This window comes from Colius striatus, chromosome 4 (assembly GCF_028858725.1).
Source record: "Colius striatus isolate bColStr4 chromosome 4, bColStr4.1.hap1, whole genome shotgun sequence".
NCBI lineage: Eukaryota > Metazoa > Chordata > Aves > Coliiformes > Coliidae > Colius > Colius striatus.
The window spans coordinates 86,012,035-86,039,330 of record NC_084762.1 but is presented as its reverse complement, the minus strand read 5'-3'; the positions used below and the strand labels follow the sequence as shown (position 1 = coordinate 86,039,330).

At 40.4% G+C, this 27,296-nt stretch overlaps 1 protein-coding gene across 2 annotated transcripts in view; it reads right to left on the bottom strand.

Annotated features, from left to right (window-relative positions):
- The window catches only part of NSMCE2 (NSE2 (MMS21) homolog, SMC5-SMC6 complex SUMO ligase), a 132,487-nt gene that overhangs the window by 88,550 nt on the left and 16,641 nt on the right, over positions 1-27,296 (bottom strand). For both annotated transcript variants that reach the window (XM_061995616.1, XM_061995617.1), the window contains exon 3: positions 14,586-14,692. In XM_061995616.1, coding sequence (XP_061851600.1) covers positions 14,586-14,692 — 107 coding nt within the window. The remainder of the gene's footprint in view (positions 1-14,585; positions 14,693-27,296) is intronic.

The window sequence follows — 27,296 nt, the reverse complement described above, 5'->3', positions numbered from 1 at the left end:
ACAGCATTTCCCACAGTATTCTCCTGGAGAAAATGGCTGTTCATGGCTTGGACGGGTGTACTGTTCACTGGGTTAAAGAAACTGGCTGGATGGCTGGGCCCAGAGAGTGGTGGTGAATGCAGTTAAATTCAGCTGCTGGCTGGTCACCAGCGGTGTTCCCCAGGGCTCAGTGTTGGGGCCTGTTCTGTTTAACATCTTTACCAATGATATGGACAAGGGGATTGACTGTATCCTCAGTAAGTCTGCAAATTACACCAAGTTGGACAGAAGTGTAGATCTGCTTGAAGACAGGAAAGTTCTTCAGAGAGACCTGCACAGGCTGAATCAATGGGCTGAGGCCAACTGTATGAGGTTTAACATGGCCAAGTACCAGGTCCTGCACTTGGGCCACAACAACCCCAGGCAATGCTACAGACTTGGAGAAGAGTGGCTGGAAAGCTGTCTGGTGGAAAAGGACCTGGAGGTGTTGGTTGACACTTAAGCCAAATAGAAGCCAGCAATGAGCCCAGGTGACCAAGAAGGCAAACAGCCTCCTGGCTTCTGACAGGAATCTAGCAAAGCCAAAAGACACGTTAGCCACACAGCAATGGGCGCTGTTACATACCACCTGCCCCAGGGGATGAAGTGGATAAGGCTGTCTCCAAACAACTACCAAAAGCAACCTCATTACCAGCCTTGGTTCTCATTAGGATTTTCAACTATGTGGGCACCACAGCATTGTGCAAGCAGTCTAGGATATTTCTAGACTGCATTGGTGATAACTTTTCAATGCAAATGCTAGAGACCAAACAAAGATAATACTCTCTGTGACCTCTGTGCACAAACAAGGAAGAACAAGTGGCAAATGTGGTGACAGATAGTAGCTTGGGAGCAGTAACCACAAGTTGATTGCATTCAGGATCCAGTAGAAGATTGGGATGGTAAGCAGAAGAATTGGGACTCAGGATTTTATGCAAGTGGAATTTAGGTTATTCAGGGGATAGCTCATCAGGATCTCTTAGGAAGCTGACACAAAAGGTTCCTAGTGTAGCTGGTAAACTTTTATAGAACAAATAAAATTGTCATGAACAAATAATCCTGTTGTACAAAACGACTGGAAATTTCAGGAAACAACTCACTTGACTAAGCAAGGAGCTTCTTAGTGAACTGTAATGAGTACAAAAGCATTAATTTGGCACTTAAGAACAAAACTGGGAAAATCAAAGTGCATTTAGAATTAAAACAAGTGAGAAACACAAAGACAGCAAGAAGGAACTGTGTAAATTCAGAAGAAAAGTGGGGATGTTACTGAATGGGGGAAAGGATCTCCTGGATCTGCAGATGGAAAAGGCTAAAGTACAAGGAAAGGCTGCAGGAACTGGGGCTGTTCAGTCTAGAAAAGAGGAGACTGAGGGGGGATCTTATTAATATTTACAAATATCTAAATGGTGGGTGTCAGGAGGTTGGGACATCCCTTTTTTCTATAGTAGCTAGCAACAGGACAAGGGGTAATGGGATCAAGCTGGAACACAAAAAGTTCCATTTAAATATAAGAAAAACTATTTCACTGTTCAGGTGAGGGAGCCCTGGAACAGGCTGCCCAGAGGGGTTGTGGAGTCTCCTTCCTTGGAGGTCTTCAAGACCCGCCTGGACATGTTACTATGCGACCTGATCTAGGTGAACCTGCTTCTGCAGAGGGGTTGGACTAAATGATCTCTAAAGGTCCCTTCCAACCCCTACCATTCTATGATTCTATGATACTACTCAAAACATTTTGGCCTCAGTCTTCAAAGGCAAAGATTATTCCTAGATTTCCAGGACAGACAACATACTTATGCCTATGAAGACAGACAAGATTAATCTGAAAGTGCTGAAGGAGTTGGCTGATGCCACTCCCAGAGTTCTGTCTTCTCCAAAAAAAAGCATGATAATTGGGGCAGGCCCCTGAAAACTGGAAAAAGGCTAGCACTATGCCTGTCTGAAAAACAGGTAAGAAGTATTCTGGAAGTACAGGCCGGTTAGCCTCACCTCAGCCCCTGGAAAGATTACACACCACATACTTTTGGAATCCATCTCTAAACATGTAGAGAACAAAAAGGTAATCAGCAACAATTAATATGGACTTACAAAGGGCATTTCATGCTTGATCTGACTGATTGTGTTATGAGGAACTGACTTGAAATGCAGATGTGGGAAGAGTGGTGGATGCAATCAAATGGTCTGGTAGGTACACTGAAAATTACCGGACAGTTGGGCTGAGAGGGTAACAGTCACAGTAAATACTCATTTGACATTCAGTTGGTAGCCAATATTGGGTATTATAGTAGTGAATAGTAGGGCTGAAAATGTTCAATATCCTCACCAATGACCTGGATGATGAAACACAATGCACTCTTAGACAACTTCTAAACAATACTAACCTACTGTCACTCATCATATCTATCAGATCTTTAATCAAGAAGGACTTTGAGGAAATTCGGGACTGCAAGTATCAAGTTCAACAAGAGAAGTTGTGTAGCTTTTCCAGGTGCAGGGTAAACCCATGCAATCAGTGCATACTAGGAACTGACTTATTTGGTAGCAGCTCTGCAGAAAAGGACAGTGAAACACAGGGAAACATTATTACTGCTAATAAGGTAAATGACATAAGGAGCCACATGGCCAGCAGTACAACGAAGTTACTCTCCTTCTTATGACACATTGATTAAGCGAAGGCTGAAATACTGCATCCAGTATCAGTTCAAGAGGCACATGGAGAAAATGGAGTCTGGGAAGAGGCCATGGGCTCATGACTGATAGAAGTTGAAGAAGATGGGCTTTTTTAGTCCAATAAACAGGAGTCTAAGAGAGGTAAAAACTACTTGAAGAAGACTTACAAAAATGGTGGAACCAAGCTTCCCTCAAGTACTGGAATTGCATTTAAAAATCATGATTTTTTTTTTTCTGACAGTGCCATCAACTTAGTGCTTTCTTCTTTTAAGAGTAAGACATGCTTTGTTGTCTCTTATTCAGTATGTCCATTTGGTGTGGTTGAGGTCAGAGAAGGTGCATAAGCTGGAATTTCATCAAATTTATAGGAAGAGGTGCTAGCAGATACTCACACAGAGCTGTAGGTCACCTCCTCCTGCCAATATTACAGGCAAGATTTGTTATGTAGAACGAGTTATTTTTTCTTGGCATTAAGGGAGAAAACTGGCTACAAGACAAGGACCTAGCTGCAGATTCCTCCCTTCTTTGGTCCTTCTTTGGTGAGTGTCTCTCTGCTAACTTCAAGCTGGATTTTATCTTCTAGTACTGAGTTATTAAATGGTTTGTGTAGTTTTATATTATATAAATTTGAAGTGAGTTTTGAGATTCACAATTTTCCAATTATGCAAAAATGCCCAGAGCAAGAGTTCTTCATTTGCTTTTTTAAATTGTCAAATATATGAGTAAGAACAGAGACAAAATTTTCCAGATACTCTGAAGATTTACAAAATATTCCAATTATTAAGGTAAAAGTCAGTTTTTAGATAGAACTGTGTTCTAAAATAGGTTTGAAACAGAGTATAATTAGTTTTCATATACAGTTATGTGGCCAGTCAACATGAATTTCAGGATGCAGTAGTGCTTGTGGACACTCTATTTAATATGTAGTTTGTTTTCTGCTGCATAAAGATATGAGTGCTGCATCAGACCAAAGACTCATCCTGCATATTCTCTTGTCTTTGACAGTAGCAGAAGAAAAAGCTGGAGCAGAACAAGAGCACCAACCCCTATTTCCCACCATATGCTTTCCCTACTTTCCCTACTTCTAGCAACTACCAGCTTAGGGATTTCCTATGACTGTGACTATATCCGAATCTTTAAATCTAATAGCTGTCAATGAGGTTTTCTTCCGTGAATCTGTCTAGTAGCTTCTTGAACTCATTAATGCTTCTGGTGTCCACAACATCCTGTGGCAATTAATTCCACAAGGTAATTATTCACTGTGTAAAAGGTTACTTCCTTTTCTTGGTTTAAAAGCTCCTGCTGGATAATTTTATTAAATTACCCTTTGTTTTTACATGACACATTGTGAATGAGCCCTTCTGTTCCTTCCATGACTGTACACACTGCTGTTACAGTCACCTCTTATCTGAACTGACAATTTCTCCTTGAACAGAAGTAAAGCCACACCTGTGATACTCTAAAGGTGCCTTGTGCCTTAGCTGGATTTTTTCCTTACCGTAACACACTGTCTTTCTGCTAGAAATTTAAGAGACAAAGAGGTACCAAAAAGAGCTTTGAGCTGCACTACATGCTAAAGTTATAAATGTCTATGCTGTGCATCCAAACCTAGTTGATGGGAATTGTCTGATATATGTCTATAAGCATGACTACTGATGGAGGCCAGTGATATGCAACCCTAACAAGTAGATTAAGGAGGATGACTAAGATATACTCAGGCCTGATTAGCTCCTAGAGGGTTAGCACAGTCATAAATTGTTATAATTGATGTGCCAATTTGACTGATGGGCCAGATTCTCTTAAGACACTGTTCACCAAGACCTTGTCTACCAAGAGATACAATGCACTGCTGGAGAACAGCACAATGCACAATGGGAGAAAAGGCAATGGTTCTCTAAGTCTTCTCCAAGTGAGTTCTTCACCACCAACAGCCAACTCCGGTTTTGGTCAAAGGAAGACAAGAAAGAGATTCCAAGGCCTAAGCAGCCTATAAGAGGGGAAGCAAGGGGAGAGGAAGAGGAGCTGCTCACAAAACTGAACATAATCAACATGACTCCAGGAAGATGAGGTGGATGACTAGAGCTGTGGCTGCAGTAGTTAGTGGAATTTAACAGACAGTGGTGGAATAAAGTGGCGTTGTTAATAGCTAAGTAAATACCCTGTTTCAATAGAAAGTTTTACTGAACAGGACCAAACTGCCTCCACTGGAACCCAGCCTTTACCTGTACCCCTCGATCACCTCCAACTAAGCATAAAAATATCCATGGAGAAACATTTCATCTACAGCCCACATTTCTTCATTAAAGTAATTATCACACACCACAAAACCACACCTCATAAGTTCTCCTTACTAGAGTTGCCATATTCTCAGCAACCCGTGCAAACTCACCATTGCATCCAAGCCCTCACTATCCTGTCCTCTCCCCATACAACAGACTGCTGATGGAAAAACAGCATGATAAAATCTTTGAACAGAGGATGAGTATCTAATTCAATAAACACTGAGTGACAGATGCAGTGGCAATGCAATATAGCACCAATGTTTGAAAGACCAACATCAATGAGCTTTTCATTTCTCTCTTTTTGTGGAATGTATCAGGAGTAGGATGCGTGAGTACATGGTAACGTGGGAACTTCACACTCTGCAAGAAGTTGTGAGTGTATCTGATGTACATAATTATTTTTTTCGGTCTTTTAAAATACTTTTTACTCACCATCAGGTGTTAACACATAAGTCTAAGGTTAAGAGAAATACTTCAGCTGGTTAAATCAGCTTACTCAGGCTATGCCCTTAGCTCCGTTAAATAAGATGCGAGCTCAGAAACTAGTCCAACTTGCCAACTCTTATTATCAGAGTGTTTGTAACTCACAGCAGGTTATCAACAATGCGGGCACATTTGGGAGATACTGTGATATCTGGTATTGATTTCTGGCAGGATTAAGGTCTTTTTTGAAATATCTACCTCAAGTTGGAAAGATGCATACGCACATTAAGCACATTTTTTTATTGTAGTAGGCATTAAAATAGGCATAGTTATATACTGCAGCAAATCACAAACACACAGAAGTCATGCTGCTTCTTTTAAATCAAACAGAAGCAATGTGAAAGTTAAGAAAGACTATTTGACACTCACAGGTTGAGTGCATGTGGTAAAAATATTGAGAAACATTATATAATGTAATGAAATAAAAAAAATGCTGCTCTTAAGTCCCAACATCAAAAAATAAACCAAACCTCCACAAACCTTCGGTTATTTCCATTCTATCAAAGGCCCTAAACGTGCAGTTCTGCAAAAGTTAAACCATTCAAAACAATCCATATTATGAAATCACAAGAATTTTGTACATTGTCAACTCCACGTAGTGTTGCATACACACCCCTGCTTACACCCAGGATTGGACAGCTCTATGAGAAAACGTCCCAAATAGTATAATTCACAAGGAAGTTAACAATGAGAGCAGCAACTTGAACTAACTCCTTCTTAATTGACATTCTTTAACAAAATCAAATTCTTGATAGTAGCAACCACAAATGTGGTCTAGTTCACACTGTAAGCAACATTTTATCTGTGATTCATTATAAAGCTGCTAAGAATTTTGCAGAGGGAAAATCTGTGTAACTGAATATTTTTATTGCTAAGGTCAGTTAAAAAGCACACTAGGAGAAAGAGGAAATGTTTTTAAATGAGTGATCTAACATTTAAATTTTTGGTGGAGGGATATTAAAATACCCAACATACACATAATTTCTGGAAACAATTACAGTAATTAAAACAACACTGAACATTTGGAGAGAAGACATTTTATGAAAGGCATTCCAGAACTGCCTCCCCAAAGCCATGATCAACTTGTGTGTGTTCAATTAACAAGAGAAATTAATTTCAAGTCAAAACCCCTGCTGCTGAGAATCATTCAGCCTTTAGTGCTTGCCTCACGCCCCCCCCAGTCCAAACATTTAAATCCTTGGGCTGTCAGCAGGAGGTTTCTAGATGAGATGGTTAATTTGAAAAGACTATTTTCACTACTGATCAACTGAAGCTACAACTCCAGTGCTTCCAGTAACACGTTTCATCAATAAAACAAAAAAGAACCCTAACACAATCCACGATTTGAGATAAAGATGGTCTTTTCATTTGCACTGGCCATCTACTTCAACAGCTACCAATTTCATTACATTTCATAATTTTATCTTCTTCCTCTAGGCTAAGCTAAGCCAGACACAGCTAAGGCATGTTGACTTTGAAATGCAGACATTGCCTGCAAAAGCAGCGATTCAAATCACAGAGACTTTCAGTTGCTCTCTGCTGTGATCTTCTGGAATTCCAGAAACTCCTGAATACAATTCTTAGTGTTAAAATACCATCATTAACAAACCAAATTCAAACTGCTTTGAAATATTCAGGCAGGAAAAAAATAAATCTCTTTACAGACAGAAATATGGGATGCTGTCCACATGACTGAGGTTATGGTTGAGCTAGAGAGTAAATTCAGTTTCAGTACGTCTAGGACAGAATCAAAAACCACAACAGCTGCATGATGCACTGATTAAGTGTAACCCACTCTGCCAACTCTAATTCTGCACGTAGTTATGCTCCATCAGGTAGAATCTGTCCTTCTGTAACTGGCATACAGCCAGGATAAGCATGATATCATGTGATCTGGTTTATTTGATGTGAATGTGCTACCAGGTGGTTTGGTACTGCACAAAAATGGTATTAATGAACATGGGACCATAGCCCAAGGCACCGAGTGAAACAATTTGTCAAGGTCAACCACATAGGCTGCTAGTAGACATGAAAATAGCATCCAGTCCTCCTTAATGCCAGGCTAGTTTGCTACCTCCTGGGCAGCTCTGCTGCCCAACAAAACAAACACAGTTTTCAAACCACTATGGGCTTCTGAGGATTCCTCTGGCATATCTGTTCTAAATACTAACCCTGCTGTCACCCTGCCTATGGAGCTCCCAGTTCCGTGGGACAGTCCTAGGTCCAGAAAATTTCTTTTCACCCAAATCCTCACTCTGCTAACCAGCTGTGGACCCTGCTGCCACACTCCTACCCACACAAGCCAAGAGCCATTTCAGCAACTACAATGTTGACACTGCAAATATTTAGGAAAACGTTTAGCTTGACAAACATAAGTAACTGCAGTGCAGTCAAATAAACTTCTGTTGGTGTGTAAGGGTTTCCAGGGTTTAGTCTCCAAGAAGCAGGACACGTTTTTATGCTTACTGCGAGACACTCACGCACGCTACTGAGGATGTGCTATATAACCCACATATAATAAAACACTACTCCTACTTCTTTACATACTGCTCACTGAAAAAATGTTTTTATTGCAGCGCATCAAATTTGGACTCTAACATATTATTGTAGTGAGCTATATGCATAGTTTACTAATTCTGGGAAAACAGAAAAGCAGCTTTCATCAAATGTTTAGCTCAACACATGCAGAGACAGACACAAAAAAGTAAATACTATCAAGTAAATATTAGAAATGTGTTTCTGCAGGAAACAGAGTACATGCCTACAACAGTGCCATACTGTTAGAATTACTATTTGGAGATGGCAGTAGGACATAGACTTATTTTTACTGTTATTAATTATAGATTATTATTAGATTATTAATTTTATCAAAAATTACATTGAAGAAACTTTAAAATGATACTCCATAACTAGCAAATGCCAGAATTAAGTTTGCATGTAGAAATTTTAGGAAGCCCTATGGCATTACATGTATACAGAGGCAAAACTACAGGATCACATATTATTTTCCTCTACTATCCTGCCTGGGTCATGATAAGGATTTGATCCAATGTCCATATTTTGCTTATTCTTGAAAATGAATTAGCAATGTGAAGTAGTTTCATTAATAGACAGCAAGTAAAAAGGCCGCAAAGAGCAATTCCAGTTAGCATTCAAAGTACCAAAATAATGGCCAAAGACATTGTATGTGTGCAATGTCTTCCTCTTCTGCATTTGAAGTAAATAGATTTCTGGAGAATTTGCTCCATCTTTAAAGTTTTTGTTAACAATGGATATCTCTTTGGCCATTATTTTGGTACTTTGAATGCTAACTGGCACTGTTGTAAGCATGTACTCTGTTTCCTGCAGAAACACCAGACCAAGAAAAGAGATATCCACTGCACTAAACCCGTTTTCATAGCAGCAGACTTCACAAACATCTTCATGAGCTGTTTGTGTGTAGCAGAGGTCTTTTGATGGAAAAAAGGTCTCAAAATCATACAGCTAGCATACAAAATTTCAGAATTGAGAAACACTGATTCACCGCATGTATCAGAAAAAATGCTCTGAACTCAGCTAGAACAGTAAAGGTCACAGTTGCAGACATGGATATTATCAGTGGATTTTGCCCTAAAACGTGCTGTCATGACAGTGTGGCAAGAAGAAAAAGAAGAGCAAAGTGCTCATTAAGAAAGCATCAGCACCAAACAAGGCTGTTCACTCCGTCAAACTAGGTAGTTCCACGTTAAAAATTGTTTCACCGACAACACTGCAATGGGTATCACAGTGTCAGTCACTGGCAGAGTCTCAAATCAACTAAAACACATGAATCCCATGGGATTCACGTTCTTCCTGTTCCTTAGGCCTATAGAAAACTGACAATCTGATTTTGAAGCACAGATTTCTCTCTGACAGGCAGCAGAGGCCATTGATGACACTTAGTGCCTGTCACACAGCTTGAACTTGGTCATCTTATTAGTCCTGCTGCCATAGCTGTGCCACCAAGGATGATGGGAGCTGGGTAGAATCACACTCCCTGGGTAGAATCACACTCTTCCTATTCCTTCAAAATCCACACTGCAGGAGGAGCCATCACTACACAAAGCGTTTTGTTGGTCTAGTTTGCTTTGTCAAAAGATATTACTTGGATATATTGGCAAAACTTTCTCCAACAGGACCCATGGCCAACACAGCTATGCTGGCAGAGCCCAGGTAACAAAGATGTTACCTTTAAGTCATTTTTCTGAGACCAAGGAAGACTGTCCAAGTCACTAGAGCATTATATTACAAGTTTTAATATAAGAAAATGAAATTCATCTAAATAAGTTTGCAAGTCAAATATAGCCTATGACTTTCCTGTACAGCAGTTTTAAACAGCATTCTTTCCTCCTTTGCAGATGTTCCTTAGATCACTCACAAGCTGCACACTTGGAATGAATATGACCTACACCACTGAAGGGAATTACTCCTCTGCAGGATTAAAACCTACACACTTGGCCATGAAGATAACAGATCCCAATACTAAGTAGTCTGCTCTAAATTACTGACAAAGTGAACAAACAACCCCTGCCATCTCCTGCCCAATGAACTCAATAATCTAAAGGGAACTATTATCAAAAACACAAAACAAATTTAAGAGGAGTTCCTGTACACTCTCTAGAGACAAAAATGCTCTTGGATATGGAACACGGTATACTCCTAATCTTTGCCAGAGGAAGAACACATGATAAGGTGTGAAGTCACACAGGCATGAATGACAGACACATCCAGGCTTAAAACCCTATGCAAGACACACGCCTACACCAGTTGCATTTAGTTTTACAGATGATACCCAACAAAGAACACAGTTCATTTCACTTCCTGTGTTCAAACTATAATTACCTTTGATCTAACTTATAATGACAATTGCTGAAATCAGTTTCCATGCAGGACAATCAGAAAATAAGGATGCCAGCAGCCATTGACATGGCGATTGAAATGGCTCATCTAGAACAGCATGGGATAAAACCTAAGCACCAACACACCTTCTAATAGTTCCATCTTTTTCTTCCAGCTCAATACCCCTTCCTTCCTAGCACTCTTCCAACCAGTCTCTTCCCCATCTGTCTGTATCACCTAACGAATTCACAAGACCATGTCTTTTACCCTTCTGTCTGCTTCTTCCCACTCTAAGTCCTTAATCTGGTTTTACCCTCCCCCACAGTGCTCAGGCTTAGCAAAAGGCACACATAATTCAAACAAGATAACTGATGTTTGTCAAAGCAGTAACTTACAAGAGCGTGTACTAAGCATTCTTTGCCAGAGATGCCACTACCACATTCAACACTTTGCTCTCACTTGCAAAAGCAATAAAATAGTTCTCTTTCTCTTCAGGAGAAGAAAAGGCTGGTGCAACATTAGAAAGTTAGTTATGTGTTCCCTGTTCTCTTCATCAATCTATAATACATTGTGATGCATTTTATTTAGGAAAGCTGAAGACTTCAAAAGTTTACCCTGGCTTTTATAGTCCCAAACAAGCCAAAAGCATGAAAAGCTGAGACAGTGCTCAGAGCCCATTCCCAGCACCCCTGCTAATTGAGACAGCAGAGCAGGAGTGAGAGAGCAAGCACAATATATTGATACTCGGGTCATTTGAGAGCTCTCCCAGAGTAGAGGACACTTGAATAGGCTAAATCAGTCTGCGTACAAGTCATTTGGGTCCATTTGAAAAGTATAAAGAAGTTTGCAAGAGATACTCCAGCTCCAACGGTCTTTTCTTATTACATCAAAAATAAGATACCTATCTGGACTTTGTAAGGAAAGATTCAAATAGTATCTAATTTATTTTAAAAACACTTGTTAAAATGAAAAAAAAAAGAAACAGCAGTAGGAGTCCAGTCATTACACAGGTACAAGAAAATCCAGTGGTACAGGGAATTTCCACAGACAAAGGATCTCCCACAGTCTATTGTTGGAAACACTATGATTCGACTGCTCATTTCTTGCTCAACAGGCTGCTGATTCATCCAGAAGAAGATGCTGGTACGTTTCACCTTCTACATTCCACCTACTGCAGCCTAAATCAACAAAAAAAATGGCTTTTAAAAATCTATGACTAAATCTCATGCTATTTCCTAGTTATTTACATTATATACTGTTGCTATACAATATCACCACTTTGTCAATGTCATTTAAAGGTACACATAGTAAAATCATAAATCAGGAATTTTAACTGCCGCTGTCTCCTTATCATGCTAAGTTCTAGTTAGATGTTTCACTACAAGCAGGTGGTTAGAAGGTGAAACGCAGAACATAACATACTTTCAGATTCGTTGCTGTATGAAGAAACTACAGACCATGAAAAAAAATGACAACATACAAACTCACAAAAGAATCAGATAAAATGAGTTTTGCAGCTTGAAACAAATACTGCTAACACCGTATATGAAAAACAGTCTGCTGCTCAAAATAAATGACCTGCTGCAGCTCCCCAGAGAAAGCCCTCAGGTAATGAATTCAGATAGAACCAGGGAGCAAGCCAGCAGAGGCTATTTTTAAACCTAAGCCCTTCTACAGCTACCTCCAGGTGCAGTCCTAAATTCAGCAACAGGATCTATTTCCCAGAAGCAGATTCTAAGCTGTCTCTAGCAGGTAACCAGAGATATGCTGCACATTTTTAGAGGTACGGCTATCCTCCAAAAGAAAGCTCTAGCTGTCATTTTTTAGTGAACAGACTGTATCTCTGTTTGACTGCAGAAAGTTATATAGATCCCTTTCTTACCCAGAAAGGTTCAGGATGCTAGCACTGGAAAGTATGGAAAATTCCCTAAAGTGAGGTAGGAAACAGAGACAGAAGTGTGGCTAGAGGCGAACAGATCAGCCATTACTGAGCATAACCCACAGCAACTCTTAAATGTGTAAATGTCTTGGAGCTGTATTTTTAAAACCTTAGGAAGGAATGAACAGGGAAAATGCTTATTTTAACAAAGGAGAAGTCTCTGACACAATCTAAATGTGCTGCATTAGGGAAAAAAGAGAATAAATGAAAACTAATCCTTCCAGAACGTTTTTTTGCACACACGCATAGATATGCACACAACAGATGCTGCTGAATCCACTTCTAAAAATCATGAATCTATCATTGCCATACTCAAACTCACAAAAATATCTTCATTTCAGTCAAGCAGTTAAAGTTTAATAAGCAAATGCATCTGAAGGAAACAGGATTTGAGTGCTTTGTTGGTGAAGGAATAGGGCTTACTTTTCATGTTCCCGTAGGATGAAGAAAGTGTTTTGCTGATACACAGGGACAATGAAAGAAGTTATATTGTTGAAAATTACTTTAAATTCCTATTATCACAATAACACATCAATTAGTTAATAGCTTACAATCAAAACATGAACCTATTGTGTTTCACTCAAGCCTGGATATACATGATTAATCTCTAATGATGTGAAGACTACATTCTGTTTTACTGGGAAAGCTTTAAAAATCATGAATATTCCAAATAAAAGGAAAAAGTTCTGATCCATGCAGTTTCTGACAAATATAAACTGGGAGGTCTGCAATTATAGTGACATCTGAGTTGAAATGCATATTTAAAGACTCCATGAGGAACAGTGACTCTATTTAATACTGTCCAACATTTGCTGATGTAGCCAGTTTCCAACCCCTTTTAAACACGTAATAGTTAATTATTTGAATGAAGATTTTTCAGCTAAGCATCTGACTCACCATGATTTAAAAATTTACTTAAGGAAAACATTTCTACAAAATAAAAACCACACAGGCATTTCTGAGAATAGAATCAGTGAAAAATGCATTGCTTTGCTCTCCCGTTTTTGTTTTTAAAATGGCAAAAAACAACAGCAATATTACAGCAAGACAGGTTTAACTGAAAATCCTGAAGGGAAATCAGGAATGTGCTTTTGCCTTTTCTAGAGAAATCCATAAAAAAACGACACCACAATCTGATTTGCAGATACTAAAATAGGTTACTTAGAAAGTTGCCTTCGTCAAGCACTATGTGGCCCAGAAATTATCAAATACAGATTGCACTGAACTTGAATCTTTCAGTGTCTGCATCTGCCGTGTAGCCTACGCTTCCAAATGTCTGGCTTGCTAACGGCCAGGCTGCGATCATCAGGAGACAAGGCGCTGTTTTAGCAGAGCGGTGCGGGACGGGCAGAGGACGCAGGAGCAGCACCCTGGAATCGGGGTGACAGGGTTATCGACCGGAGCGGATTACGCAGAGTCCAAGAGGCAGGGCAGAAACAGCCGCCGGGCCCATCTCCGCGCGGCTACACCAGATAAGGGCGGGCGGGCACGGCCGGCGCGGGGGCGGGGGCGCCGGGGCCCGGCCCGCGGGAGCGCGACCGCCGCGCCGCCTGGCGGCCAGCGTCGCCGCCACGCCCCGGCCCCGCCCGGCCCCGGCAGCTCCATCAGCGCCGCGCTCCGGACCAAGGCGCGCAGCGGGGACGGCCCGGGGGGATTTGGCTGCCGTTGCCTTCTACCCGCCAAGGGTAGACACGGAGAAGTGCTCCGAAAGCCGCTGTGCAGCTGCCCGACCCGTGGCGCCTTCCGTGGAGCCCGGTTTGCTAATACAAAGGAGCTTATGCAACCCGTGCTGCGGGCCTTTCCTCCAAATAGCACCTGCTGTGCAATTGCACCGCTCCCCACCTGGGCCAGAAAGCCCCTGGGCATGCGGAAACGCGATGGCTGTCCCACAGTGAGTGCCCAGGTAGCTAAGAGAGGCAATGAACAATCACACCGTTTTTGAGGCACTGGTGGGAGGCAGCCCCCATCCGGTCTCTGCTGCCATAACCCCATGTTTGGCCCTGAAATCAGCTGCCTCCTTCCTTCCATCTTCTGCCCCACGTGAAGCAGGTACCAGCTGAGGCTGCCTTGTCTTACCGACACAGCCCTCAGCCAGTCATTCCCAGAGCACTGTTCATCCCACCTTCCAACAGAGTTTGGTGGGGAGGAATTAGAAATGACAACACTGCAGGTGAGCTAGGGAAAAAAACTAACAGATGTACTGGCAACTTCAGTATTGAATACCTGCCAACTACCTTTCCACCTATGTATTGGTTTAATGTAACAACTATATCTGCTAAAAGATAATATTTAAGCAAGGATGTATTTTCATAACTTTAATGGAAGTGGCAGTTTACCTGATGTACCGTTTCTTCAATTGCTTTTATATAATGACTAAGTTCTCTGTCCATGGCGGCGTACTCTAACATGACATTCTCCATACTGTTAACATCCTCCACATCATCTGCAAAACAAAATATTTTGTACATGGATAATCAGTTGTACTATTTTCAGGCAGCATTTCTTCTGTTTAGGTACAAAGACAAGTATTAATGCTGTGAGTATCTAAAGCACCTGTAAGGCACAGCAGGCATTTCTAGCTCCTCGAACATATGCTTTTTTCCTATTTTGCAACCATAAACCGTGACATTTCTTGGGTAACTTGAACAAACAGCTTACTCAGAAAGACACTTCCCTGGTTTCATGTGAACAAGAGAGAGTGTGTGTAATTTCAGCTACCAACACCTAGTCATTAGGCAATCAGGATATTTTCTGCAAAAGTTATATTTCATGACTCATGACATTGCCTCAGAAATAGTCAGAAGAAACTTAAATGCCCTCCCAATACAGTATAGTTCACAACTATAATTAGACTCTTTATTCCCAGTAAACACAGATACTGAAAAATCAAAACAGAACCAGCATTTTACAACACAGGAAATAATGGCACACTGAATAGCATTGGGGAATCAAGCAGTAAAATTTTAACTGCCAGTGAAAATCAATGAATATGGGACATGTGCTTCGTAATTCACATTCACTTCTCCTCTGCATTCCTCCTAATTTCACTCCTTTCATCTCTAACTACACCTCTGCTTTCTCATTCTGACGTCGCTGTGCATCTGCTTAGCTGGACAAGTGCTCTTTGTAAATGCTACAGGGCTGAACAGCCACAGCTCTACCTCCTGGCACAGGTGTGTGCACCACACCAAACCCTGCCAGCTGTGGAAGGACAGTCAGCCACCAGCCCCTAACCCACTTAGGAAATGAAGAAATTAGGAAACATGAGTTTCCACATCCTACTCCCATTTATTACTACTCTGCAGTTTCCAGGTATAGAAAACACAGCTGGAAGCAGCTGGAAGCCATGACAGAGCCCCAAAGTCTCCCATGCAGCATTAGGGGTTGCAATTTATTGGAGAATTCTTCTTTACAAGCAGTTTAAGTAGCCAATCTGTGCTGTTATTTTTAGGAAGAAAACCGTGGTGTAGCTTTTTTAATTACTTTTTTTGCAAAGAAAGGAAAAGGGCTCCTGATCTAGCAAGCCAGCACACTTCCTAAGTTGCTAACTATACTAGTATGTTAGAGCATAAAAATCTGTCTCTGCAGAAAGCTAACAGAAGGCATTGTACATGGCTGGCTGAGCTTGAGAGCAAACCCTGAAACTGTTGCTGAAACACATCGCTCAGGGATAGGTGCTGCATCCCATGTGAAACAGTAATGGAACCAGAGACAGAAGGAAAAGCACTAGGATGTATTCACACCAAAAAATGAGTTATATAATGAGCCATCCTATTTTGTGAACATGGCAATTACAGTCATGATGTTCCCCCTTAATTATATATAGGTTTTGTATGTATTCATTTTTCATTAAGTAGATGAATGGATATTACAGACAGAATCTTGGCATTCCTGCAACTTTCTTCTGAATAATCAGCATTTCCTTCTCCGCTTTCCATTCCCTCCCACTCTATTTCCATATCCTATCTGGTAACTATGATCATGCTCTTTTTCCTTCCTGCTAGGAAGCATATGAAGTGCCTCCTTCAAGGCTGACACAAATGGCACTCCATGAATCACAGGAAAGGTTTGTGTAGCAAGTAACTGTCATTCTCCTCCCATGACCAAAATGAATCATATCTACAACATAAAGAAACTCAGTGGCCTAAATCTTTCTTTTTTTTTAGGGGAAGAGAAGTGCATTGTATTAATGCTGTCTTTCCTTAAAGCTAAAAAAAGAAGTAGGTAAAGAATAATAATGTTGCAACTGGAAAGAAGCATTAAAATAAACCTCAAACAAAGAGGTGGGACACAGCTCAGGGAAGAGGGACATTATCTGCTACTACCTGCTGCCCTACATTCTTCACGTACTGACCAATCCCACCCATTCACCAGCCTGTGATTTTCGCTGCTGTTTCCCTGTTGCTGTTCCTTCATATGCACAAAGGACATTACAGATACTGGGACATCACTGAATGTGTCCCTAACGCAGGATCATAGCCTGCCCTTGAAGGCATTACAGAGATAAAGAGAGATCTGTGTACAGGTCAGTTGTCCATCTCCTATTTCTGCTGTTTGACAGATACTAGAGTCCATTTTCTGCAGTTCAATCCATAGTCCAAGGTGCTAAGAGCTATGAGGAAGTGTCCCATGTTGTTCCCAGCCACTCATCTCCCCATTTCCTAAACAGGATATAAAATAAAATTTACATTACAGGCTATCTTATTTGCCTTTAAAAAAACCCAGTACCCAGTACCACCCAGTACCACCAATCACCAACAGCAATAACCTGCTGTGCTCCCACCAGACTCTCCCTTCCCTCCTAAGGAGCAGATGCAGAGCAGAGCTTGGGTGCACATGATGAGAAGCTGTGGGAGATTATATGAGGAAATTAAGGTTCACAGCTCACCAAGCCAGGGATCCCTGTACCTTTAATGTTTCTTTACACAGACTCATCAGAACACACTAGTTGACCTGCTCTGCTCTTACTAGGGAAGAAGAAATGAGAAAATAAAGACTTTTCTCTCATCACCACACTCTCAAATCCCACCAACCTATCAGTTTAACAGCACTATAATATCAAGAAGAATCAAAATTTAATAATTCTATTAGGCTTTTGAAAGATTCAAAAGGCATTGTCCATTATCCACTCCATAAGCCCTGCTGCTACTTTTATTTCCGTTGTGAGGAAGCCAGTGGAGATTCACAGTAAAGAGAATCAAGGCACTGTCTCACTTCCAAGCAGACTGTGACCACATTATCTGCTGAATGCCCTCCAGCCAGCCTCCAGATACAAAGCCAGCTAACTCTCCGAAGTACTCAAACCTTGCACTCTGCAGGCCAACAAACCTAGCTCAATACCAAAATCAAAGACTTTGCAAGTGCTGGATCGGTGCCTTTCTGTTATCTAATCAAAATTTATCCTAATCTTGTTTCTCATTTATATCTAAGGAATGCATTCCAAACTCTCCGCATATGCTTTTAGCTACTGCCACAGAATACCATCGAAGTTGCATATTGTAGTTAAGTCTCCTTGTTATCTAGGCTAAATATGTTGAGTTAGTAAGCATTTCTCCACGAGTTCTCTCACCACCCAGAGATTATACATTTTGCATATTACAAACATTACATCTTTTACTCACACAAAGCCCAGTTCAAGGCCATAATTTTAATTTTCAAAGGCCCATATGGATCATGTTAAAATTAGCTGGCTGAATACGCACACCTCATGATTATAAATTCCAGCTCACATGACTTTATGATCTCTTTTTATCATGGAAACAGGGACGTTATTCTGAAAAGTCCCCCTAAAGATTAAAGAAGAAAATTACACAAAGAAACTAGCAAGAGTTCAATGTCTCATTTCTGGTAAGAGACCAAACTGATCATTCTCAGGTGCCTTACTGCTGATTCAAACTGTAATCAATCAGGGCTGGGTTACGTATCATGAACCCCACAGTGTTAAAACAGAAATTGCAGTAACGTGATAAAGTCAAGACAGTGCTGGTTTAGTACTTCCTGTATTAACACTCATCTAAAATGCCACCCATTTATCCAAAACTTGCATTTCCTTCTAACAGCTGAGTTCATGTTTACTTTAGTTCCCTGTATACATCCACAAGTTAGCAAAATTTCTAAAGATTTTTCGTAAGTACCTCTTTTGCTCTGCAAAAGTTACACCACCATTATTTGCTTATTTTAGGGTATTCCAGCTGTCCTTGCAGCCAACAGACAGCAATTCAAACACGCATTTCCACCACAGACTACCTCAAACACAAAATAGTCTGCAATAGCATGAAGCTACAGGAAGGCTCTAAGCCTACAAATTTAACAGTACTTAAAAAGAATGCTTATGAACAAAAACCATGGATCAACATAAATGCATTTATACTCTCATATAGTTATATTATTGTCTAACAAAAGTAAAACTTTCAATCTAAAGAAAACAGGATGTTATGTTTCTTTGCATTTCAAGGCTACATGTTGGTTTTTTATCAGGCTCTCCCATCATTCAACGCAGAAGAGGAATGGTGTACCATTGCTGACAAATTTTGACTGATTTCAGACTCTTAAAACACATAACACAAACATGTGTCACTTGAGCCAATGACAACAACAGTAGTAGGCAGTTGTCTTCATATGTACCAGCAGCAGATAAAATACACGTTTTGCCAACAGGTTTCAAGTTACTGCTGACAGCAGAGGAACACAAGCTCCCCAACTCCTTGATTTAGTTCCATCTTCTGGAGGAGAATGTACATCCTCAATTTTTTTCTTGTTTATAGCAAGTACTTCATTTTCAAAACCAAAACGGCTAAGACACACCTCTTTTTTGGTCTACACTTCCAATTTTGGTCTACTCAGAACTGTTGGCAATTGAAGTTGAGCAATACCTCTTGCACCAAACTATCAACCAACCAATGCTCTTTAAGAATAGATTCACAAAAACACTTGGAGAAGACAGAAGGAGTCTGTCCCTCTACTGTTTAGATGCTCAGTAGTGACAGGATATAGATCTATGTAGGCAACTACCATCTCCTTCCTCTGTCTCGAGGAAGAGAGAACCCTGCCATGGTACTGCAAACTACACAGACCAAGAGGAACTTCAACAGGAGATCAATTGCTTCAGCAGCACTGAGGGTACATCTTCACTTTTTCTCCTGTGGATACTGGGACTGCTCCTCAGAAAACTCACTGAAAGAGTTTTCTTTCAAAATCTGATCTTCTTGATCTGTAACATATATTATGAGGCTGCAAACAAGCTGAGTTCTAGTAAAGAAAATTCTAAATTAAATTAGAAGAAATACAAGGGAATGGCAAAAGACTGGAGAAAACCAGTTTCATCTGCTGAACACAGGTGTCCTCTCATTAAAAGCAGATAAATGGCTGAAAGTAGAATGCCCCAAAATCTCAACAGAGTCATTTGGATAAGGAACTAACCACAGTAATTCATAATAGAAGAAAAAATTTTGCTGATTAGAAGTCCAACAACCGTACAAGGAATGGCAGCTGGTGGAGTAAAGGGGAACTCAGGGCAGTCATTGCAAAATTTCCCTCCATATAACAATCAAAAGCTACTCACTGCTGAAGCAAGTCCTAAAGAAACGTCCATCTTCTGAGGAAATGCCTTAACTGAGCCCGAGAGTATTTTGAGCTGGATTTCCCTCCCTGTTCCTCAGTGAAGCCATTCTGCTTGAACGGAAAGCTTTCATATATACAGTTAGAGACTGAGCGTGCATGAGTGATTTTATAGACCAATATCTTCATCTAGACACCAGTACTCCCAATGTAAAGTAGGTTTGTCTTACATAATGAAGTTACATCAATGAGAGAAAGAGAAACCTACTCTAGGTGGCCCTGCTTGAGCAGAGGGGTTGGACAAGATGACCTCCAGAGGTCCCTTCCAACCTCAACCCTTCTGTGATTCTACGATATTCCTCAATAGCCAACAACCTTGTCTCTAAACCATTCTTCTAGAGGATGGCTGAAAGTGAGTTCAGGTTGAAAGTGAGTTCAAGTCCAAGTCCTCTCAAGTAAAGATGAAAGTTGAGTCCAAGTTTCCTATATTCTGTGAAAAAAAAAATCAAAGTAGAAGAAATAAAAATGAGAAGTGTGTGGGAGACAGGACGACTAGTACTTGTAAAAGAACAACTAGCACAGAAGAACACAATTAGTTGACTGTGCCCACATTTGCACCAGAATCACAGAATCATAGAATGGTAGGGGTTGGAAGGGACCTTTAGAGATCATCCAGTCCAAACCCCCTGCAGAAGTAGGTTCACCAAGATCAGGTCGCATAGGAACATGTCCAGGCAGGTCTTGAAGATTTCCAAGGAAGTAGACTCCACAACCCCTCTGGGCAGACTGTGCCAGGGCTCCCTCACCCTCACTTGTGAAAGATTTTTAAAGTTTCATCTTATTTTCTATTCAACTTCTGTTAAGAAATTGCAAATCTAACTACAGTACTTGGATCCAGCTCAAGTATTTTACTGTACCTCAGTAAAGTATTCTGAGGTTTTATTTTGGAAAGGAAAGGTCGGTGCTTTTCAGTCTAGATTTAAACATTTCTTTTATTCAGCAAGTAACTGAAAAAAATCTTCAATTATCCATTTCTCTCTGCTTGATTTTTGTGTTTTTTTAAATAAGATGAGTCAAGAGTGTTTGTTAGATTACAAACTACTCCTGACCAAAAAAAACCTCAAACCCCTCATCTTGTGTTACAAGCCATTCCCCTGTAGCCTATGACAGTCTGAAATGGAAAGAGACAAGATTCAGTGACCCAGGAGGCTCCTGACAATCCCATAGAAATGAAACCCAAGCACATTATACTGTAAAGAAAGTCTAAATTTCAACAGAAACAGACCATGCGGGGTCTGAATCTCCACCTTGAAACATTGCTGAATTCCTAGTTTGAAACATGTCAAAGGACCAGCATTTCCAGCAAGTGGGTGTTGCACACATTCTGAACAGTGATCAGAACAGAGAAGCTGAGGCACTCCGTATTACTAACCACTTTTGAAAATACCTTACTATATTATTCTATAATAAAGTAATCATGAAACTTTTGCTCAACATGAAACTACCTTGAACTCCATTGGCAGCAGAACTAGGGCAACAGTGCTTTTGAAAGCAACTTCCTTACAGTACTTTTTTTTTTTATTCAAGGTTATGAGGGGAAGGCTAAAAAGTCATGCTGATCTCAGTTTAGGCTTGAGAGCAGCAATAAAGATCTTTCTTACCAGGTATTTCTGCCATAATATCCAAGCAGACTGCAACATAAAGAAGAGCAATACCTCTGAACACCTACTGACACTGTAGTAATACCTAATGAAATAAACAGGGCTTGCACTGAGGGTTTGATTTAGCAAAACACTCCAACATGTGTTGACATGCTTTGCTGTATAAAATCCAAAGTAAAATATTATTCAACACCAATAGAGATGGTTCAATTTAGACTGAGGCACACAAATAGTAGTAAGCCATCAACTAATCTCTTACAGAAGTAAATCAAGGTTGCTATAGAACAGAAAGAGAAAAAGGTCTTTTATATCATATCTACATATGTTTTGCTGCTGTAACCTCTGTATTTGATGTCACACAAACAACACCAAGACATCAATACAGGCAGTATGTACTCACTTCTCCAAATAAAAACGGATGTTTGCCTGACCAAATATTAAGGCCCATACAATTCCCACACTACTTCCTTCCCTTCAGACAGAAGAGACCAGAATTTGACCAACACTTCTTTTCTCCTTACTAAACTCCCAGGTCACATTGAGGTTAATCTTTATTTCATCAGTTAACACCTACATAATATTGCAGGAAGACTAATGTAAAGTTAACAAAGTGTAACTAGTAAGCAGAAGCACTGAAAGGACAAGAAAGCATTTACAAGATCCAACAGTACTGAGAAGCAATTCAAGCTCTCCTTTGTCATAGTTCTGTTCCAGCTTTCTGGCATTATGGTGAGATCCATCCAGAACTACTATGTTCTGCTTAGCAAATGAGTAAGTCAGCATTCCTTAATACTATCTACATCCATAGGCCCAAGAACAAGAGAAATACATGTTAACAGACAATTAGCAGGAAAACACCATGGCTAAGATTCATGTACCTCTTCTTTGGCAACAAAGGGAGTTTCATAGGTCATTTCTCCAGGCACTCATCCTCCCTGTTCCTCTATGTTTCTCCTCTGCCTCCCCTCAGGATAGTATGACTTTTCACAGGGCAATACTATACATTGGATTGATGAAACAATCCAAGCTACAAATAGCATTCTGTCCTCCAAAATCAAACCAAACAACAACAGTGGGTGTCAGGAGGTTGGGACATCCCTTTTTTCTATAGTAGCTAGCAACAGGACAAGGGGTAATGGGATCAAGCTGGAACACAAAAAGTTCCACTTAAACATAAGAAAAAACTATTTCACTGTTCAGGTGAGGGAGCCCTGGCACAGGCTGCCCAGAGGGGTTGTGGAGGCTTCTTCCTTGGAGGTCTTCAAGACCTGCCTGGACATGTTCCTGTGTGACCTGATCTAGGTAACCCTGCTTCTGCAGGGGGGTTGGACTAGATGAACTCTAAAGGTCCCTTCCAACCCCTACCATTCTGATTCTATGATTCCAGTAACTGAAGCTGAAGTGCAGATAACACAGTTTTATCAGTACAATTGAGATGGTGGCAAACTGTAGCATCCTGGAGTTGGGGAGCAAAGAACTTCCTAAGCCAATTTGTTTGCCAAGAAAAAGGTAGAGGAACCACACCTGTTATTTTCTAAGCAAGTATAAGGCATATGTTATCTTCACACAGAAATCTGACCAATCTCATAAAATAAGTAACAAAACTCCCTCTATTTTCCTAATGATATGCATATCCCTCTCAGTGGATTTCAACAGGTGATGAAATTAAGGCTGAAAAAAAATTAACTAATAATTTTAGTGGGAAAGGATTTTCCTATGACTAACAAGCTCCTTGCCTGTGGAGGCGTGGGCATGTCTACACCACACAATAGAGCGTGGTTCAGAGCCTCGAGCTGCTGCTGACCTTGCCTTCCTCAGAATGAGATGGGAGGGTTGAGAATATTGAAAAGCAAAGGGTCTGCTGCTGTCCTCCTTCTACCTACTTTTTCCTCTCAGGGGTGGATATGATAACACTACAATTTGGGAAAAAAATTTCTTTGAAATATTTTCCCTCACAAGGAACAGTGAAATATTCATTAGGGTGTTACAGTTGCTACTCTTTGATCTCTCAGAACACTTTCTAAAACTGCTATTTCAAATGAAGTACTTCAATTCAAGTCTTATAATGAGCATTTACAATTTCCATAAAAGGTTCACAAGCAGCTTTATCTACAATTTCTACTGGAAAGGAATACCAGCAAAATCCTCTTTTCATCATTATTTTTATGATTCCAACAAGTTCTTTTCAAATTTGTTAGAAATCTTTTTAAGACCTCTATCTACACATTCTAAATTCTACATAATCCACTCCTTTTTTTGTTTACAAGTCAACCACATTAATGTTTTCTGTTGCCAATAACCAATTCTTCTCTTATTTTAAATGGCACTGACAAGTGGAAAATAATTATTTTAGTGTGAAGTTCAAGTCTGTCTCTGACATAGGACATGATTGTTACTACTCAGCAGTAAACAACATCACTAGTTTTTTCACAAAAAAACAATTTGCTTGTGTTGAACCTATTATATTTCTCATCTCAGAGCACCTTCATTAAACTAAATGCAGTAGTTACTTAGAATTCCATCTGTCTGGGGGAAACGGGAAATGGGTTGGAAAAGTATTTCAGTAATAAAAAAAATCAGTAAAGGTAGGAAAACAAAACCTTTTCACCCAATACCTTCGAAATTCTCAGAAATTTTACTGCTCTGTTCAGAACTGGAGGCAGCCAAGTTCTGAGACCAAGCTAACAAGCCTTCATCAAAGCTTATTGAACCAGGTATAATGTTTCAGTAAATGCATCTTGGTCCTGGGCTCAAGCTAATACCAAAGTCTGGTGCAGATGTATCCAATTCAAAATCTTATTGCACAGAATAGACATACTGCATGTGGCACTGTAAGAAATGAGAGTTACATGGTGCATCACCAATGGCCTGGCCAGAAAACCTGGCCATGACAGTTGCCTCTCAAAGCTACCAAGAGTGCAGTTTCAGTACAGGGCAGTCTCACTCCCAGTCCCTCATGGCACACTCCTTTCCTACTTCACAGGTGTCAGTGCTAGTGTTTGTGCATGAACTGCTCAACAAACAGGTCCCACTAAAACTGAGCAAGCTGTTCTTTCTAATGAAAGCAAAGCTCAATTAGCAGACTGCAGCACACATGAGCTCTACTACAAGTTAAACCGCTAGAACACATAACAGGAAGGCAAGCCTCAGATAATCCTTCATGGTGGACAGCAGGATGCCTATAAGCCAGCAATGTGCCCTCGTGGCCAATGGCATCCTGGGGTATATTAGAAGGGCTGTGGGCAGTACAATGAGAGAGGTTCTCCTCCCCCTCTACTCTGCCCTCGGGAGACCACATCTGGAATCTTGTGTCCAGTTCTGGACACCTCAGTTCAAAAAGGACAGGGAGCTGCTGGAGAGAGTTCAGTGCAGGGCCATCAAGAGGATGGAGTGGAGCATATCCCTCCTAATGAAAGGCTGAGGGAGCTGGGGCTCTGTAGCTTAGAGGAGACTGAGGGGTGACCTCATTCATGTTTACAAATACATAAAGCGTGGGTGTCAGGAGGATGGAGCCAGGCTCTTCTCAGTGATGTCCAATGATAGGACAATGACATGATATGATAGGTACAAGCTGGAATATAAGAGATTCCAAAGAAACACAAAGAAAAACTTCTTCACTGTGAGGGTGAGAGAGCAGTGGAACAGGCTGTCCAGATGGCTTGTGGAGTCTCTTCTCTGGAGACATTTAAAACCCACCTGGATGTGTTCCTGTGTGACCTACTCTAGCCAGTCCTGCTCTGGCAGGAGGATTGGAGTAGGTATCTTTCAAGGTCCCTTCCAACCCTAAGATTCTGTGCTTCTGTGATTCTAGACAATTCAGCACTGACTTATTTTGGCTGAGTTCAGTGGTCACAGTTACATGCCCACACACAAAAAATCTCCACAGAATCCAAATTAAGTTTCCAAAAACAACAGCAACAGCTTCATGCAGACACAAACAAACGCTTTTCCAGAACTTATATTATAATATTATTGACCTGAAATGAAATGGCTGAGGGAGGAAAAATGCCAAAATGCCAAAATGTTAGTTTTTAAAGTGTCAAATATTTGTATTAGATACTTTTAAACATAACTTTTTTTTTTTTTCTCTGAACCCACACAGTCTCCAAGTTCTTATATTTCTGCTTCTACAACCCTTGGCACTATTGACTTTAGAATTTAGAGAAGCTAATCAGCTGCCCCAGGCAGAGCAAGGCTGGGCTTTAGCCAGCCAGCTAGGGCACTAGCCATAGTGCAGCTGCAGAAGCGAGCAGCTCAGAGTGGAAAACCAATCCAGTTTTATAGTCAGCTTTTTAGACAAATCTGGCAGGGAGGCAACTCCACATTCTACATCACTGTGGAGAGAACAGTGATGTGGCTTACAAGAGAGCTGACACTGGTCCACATACATAAAGGAATAAACAAAAGATAAATGAGATTGGTAATATACAGCTAACAATGTTAGTGTTGGTGTTTTTAAATCAGAAACACTGATCTGTTAGATTATCAAAAATGGGAGGGTTAGTTGAAATAGATCTTAATATCATCTCTGAAGTTAATTGTTTGTTGAAAATGTAGATACTTCCATATGCTTTGGGCATTTTCCAGTTTCTCCTGAAGAAAGCTAACAGTCTTGAAAACCAGTGTTTCATACAAACAAAGGTTAAGTGATGTTCCCCACACAAGACATCCAATTCAGCATGAATCACATGTTGAAGTGCTAACCAAGCTGCAAGCTAACCAAGCCAGGACTTTCAGGGCCCAAAATTCCTCAACATAACAAAAAAAATAAAATAAAAAACCTACCACCAACACAAAACCAACCCACAACCTAATCCTTTTTCACAGACAGGGCACAGACTGCACCCAAACTGCGAGTGTAATGAAAACCAGCAACTCATTCTGCCTCTAGCAGGCCTCCTTTGCATAAAACTTATTCTGTGAATTGGCTCATCTCCTCTTTTTGGCATAAAGTGCTAGGATATGGCATTCATTCTGTTGCTTGTTTACTGATAAATGACAGAGCTACATCTTTCCAGTGTTGGAATTTAATTTCCCACAAACTTCATACCAAAATTTCTCCCACTATGAGGAGCTGCTTTGTTATCATGTGGAAAATGCACATCTCTGTGCAAACAGAGGGCAACTGCAATTCTGTATTGCCTGGGTCTCTCACATATGCACAAATATTTCTCATTTTGAGAGGAAACAGGAATTTGTTTGATGGCTTACAGTACACCACAGATGAAGGTCTCTCAGCATGTTTTTTAGATTAAAGTTAATCTTTGTTCATAGTAGGAAAGAAGTAGCATTGTGGGGGCCTCATGGCATTTAAAGGGGCAGTTTTGAAAAGTAGTGATATAAACTGAAAACTAGTGGGAATGTTTTGTAACTAAATAGGCAAAAGTAGAAGGCTTACTCTGTTCAGTACTTAAACAGAACTGGTAAACTATGACATAGTTATCAGACACTGTGTTACTAAAATAAATCATATTCAGAACCATATGATTATGCTTGAGATTTGTGTTGCTGACAGGTACTAGCTGAAAGAATTTTCTCTCCTGTTATACTGACATGCTTTCGAATTTTATTCAGTTTAAAATCTGTTTTTCTATAAAAAGGACTGGGCCAAATCTGTGCACTAAAATATGTTCAGTAAAGGAGTCTTGATTACTTCAAGATTATCTTGAGACATCAGGACAGACTACACGTCTCCAACAAAGCATGGATAAAAGATTAATCTAAAAATACTAAAGAAATAGAGAATTTGAATGAGTGATGGCATACCTAATTCACCCAAAAACAGCTGTGAATTAGATCCACAAGTAAAAACTTTAAATAAAAAATCTT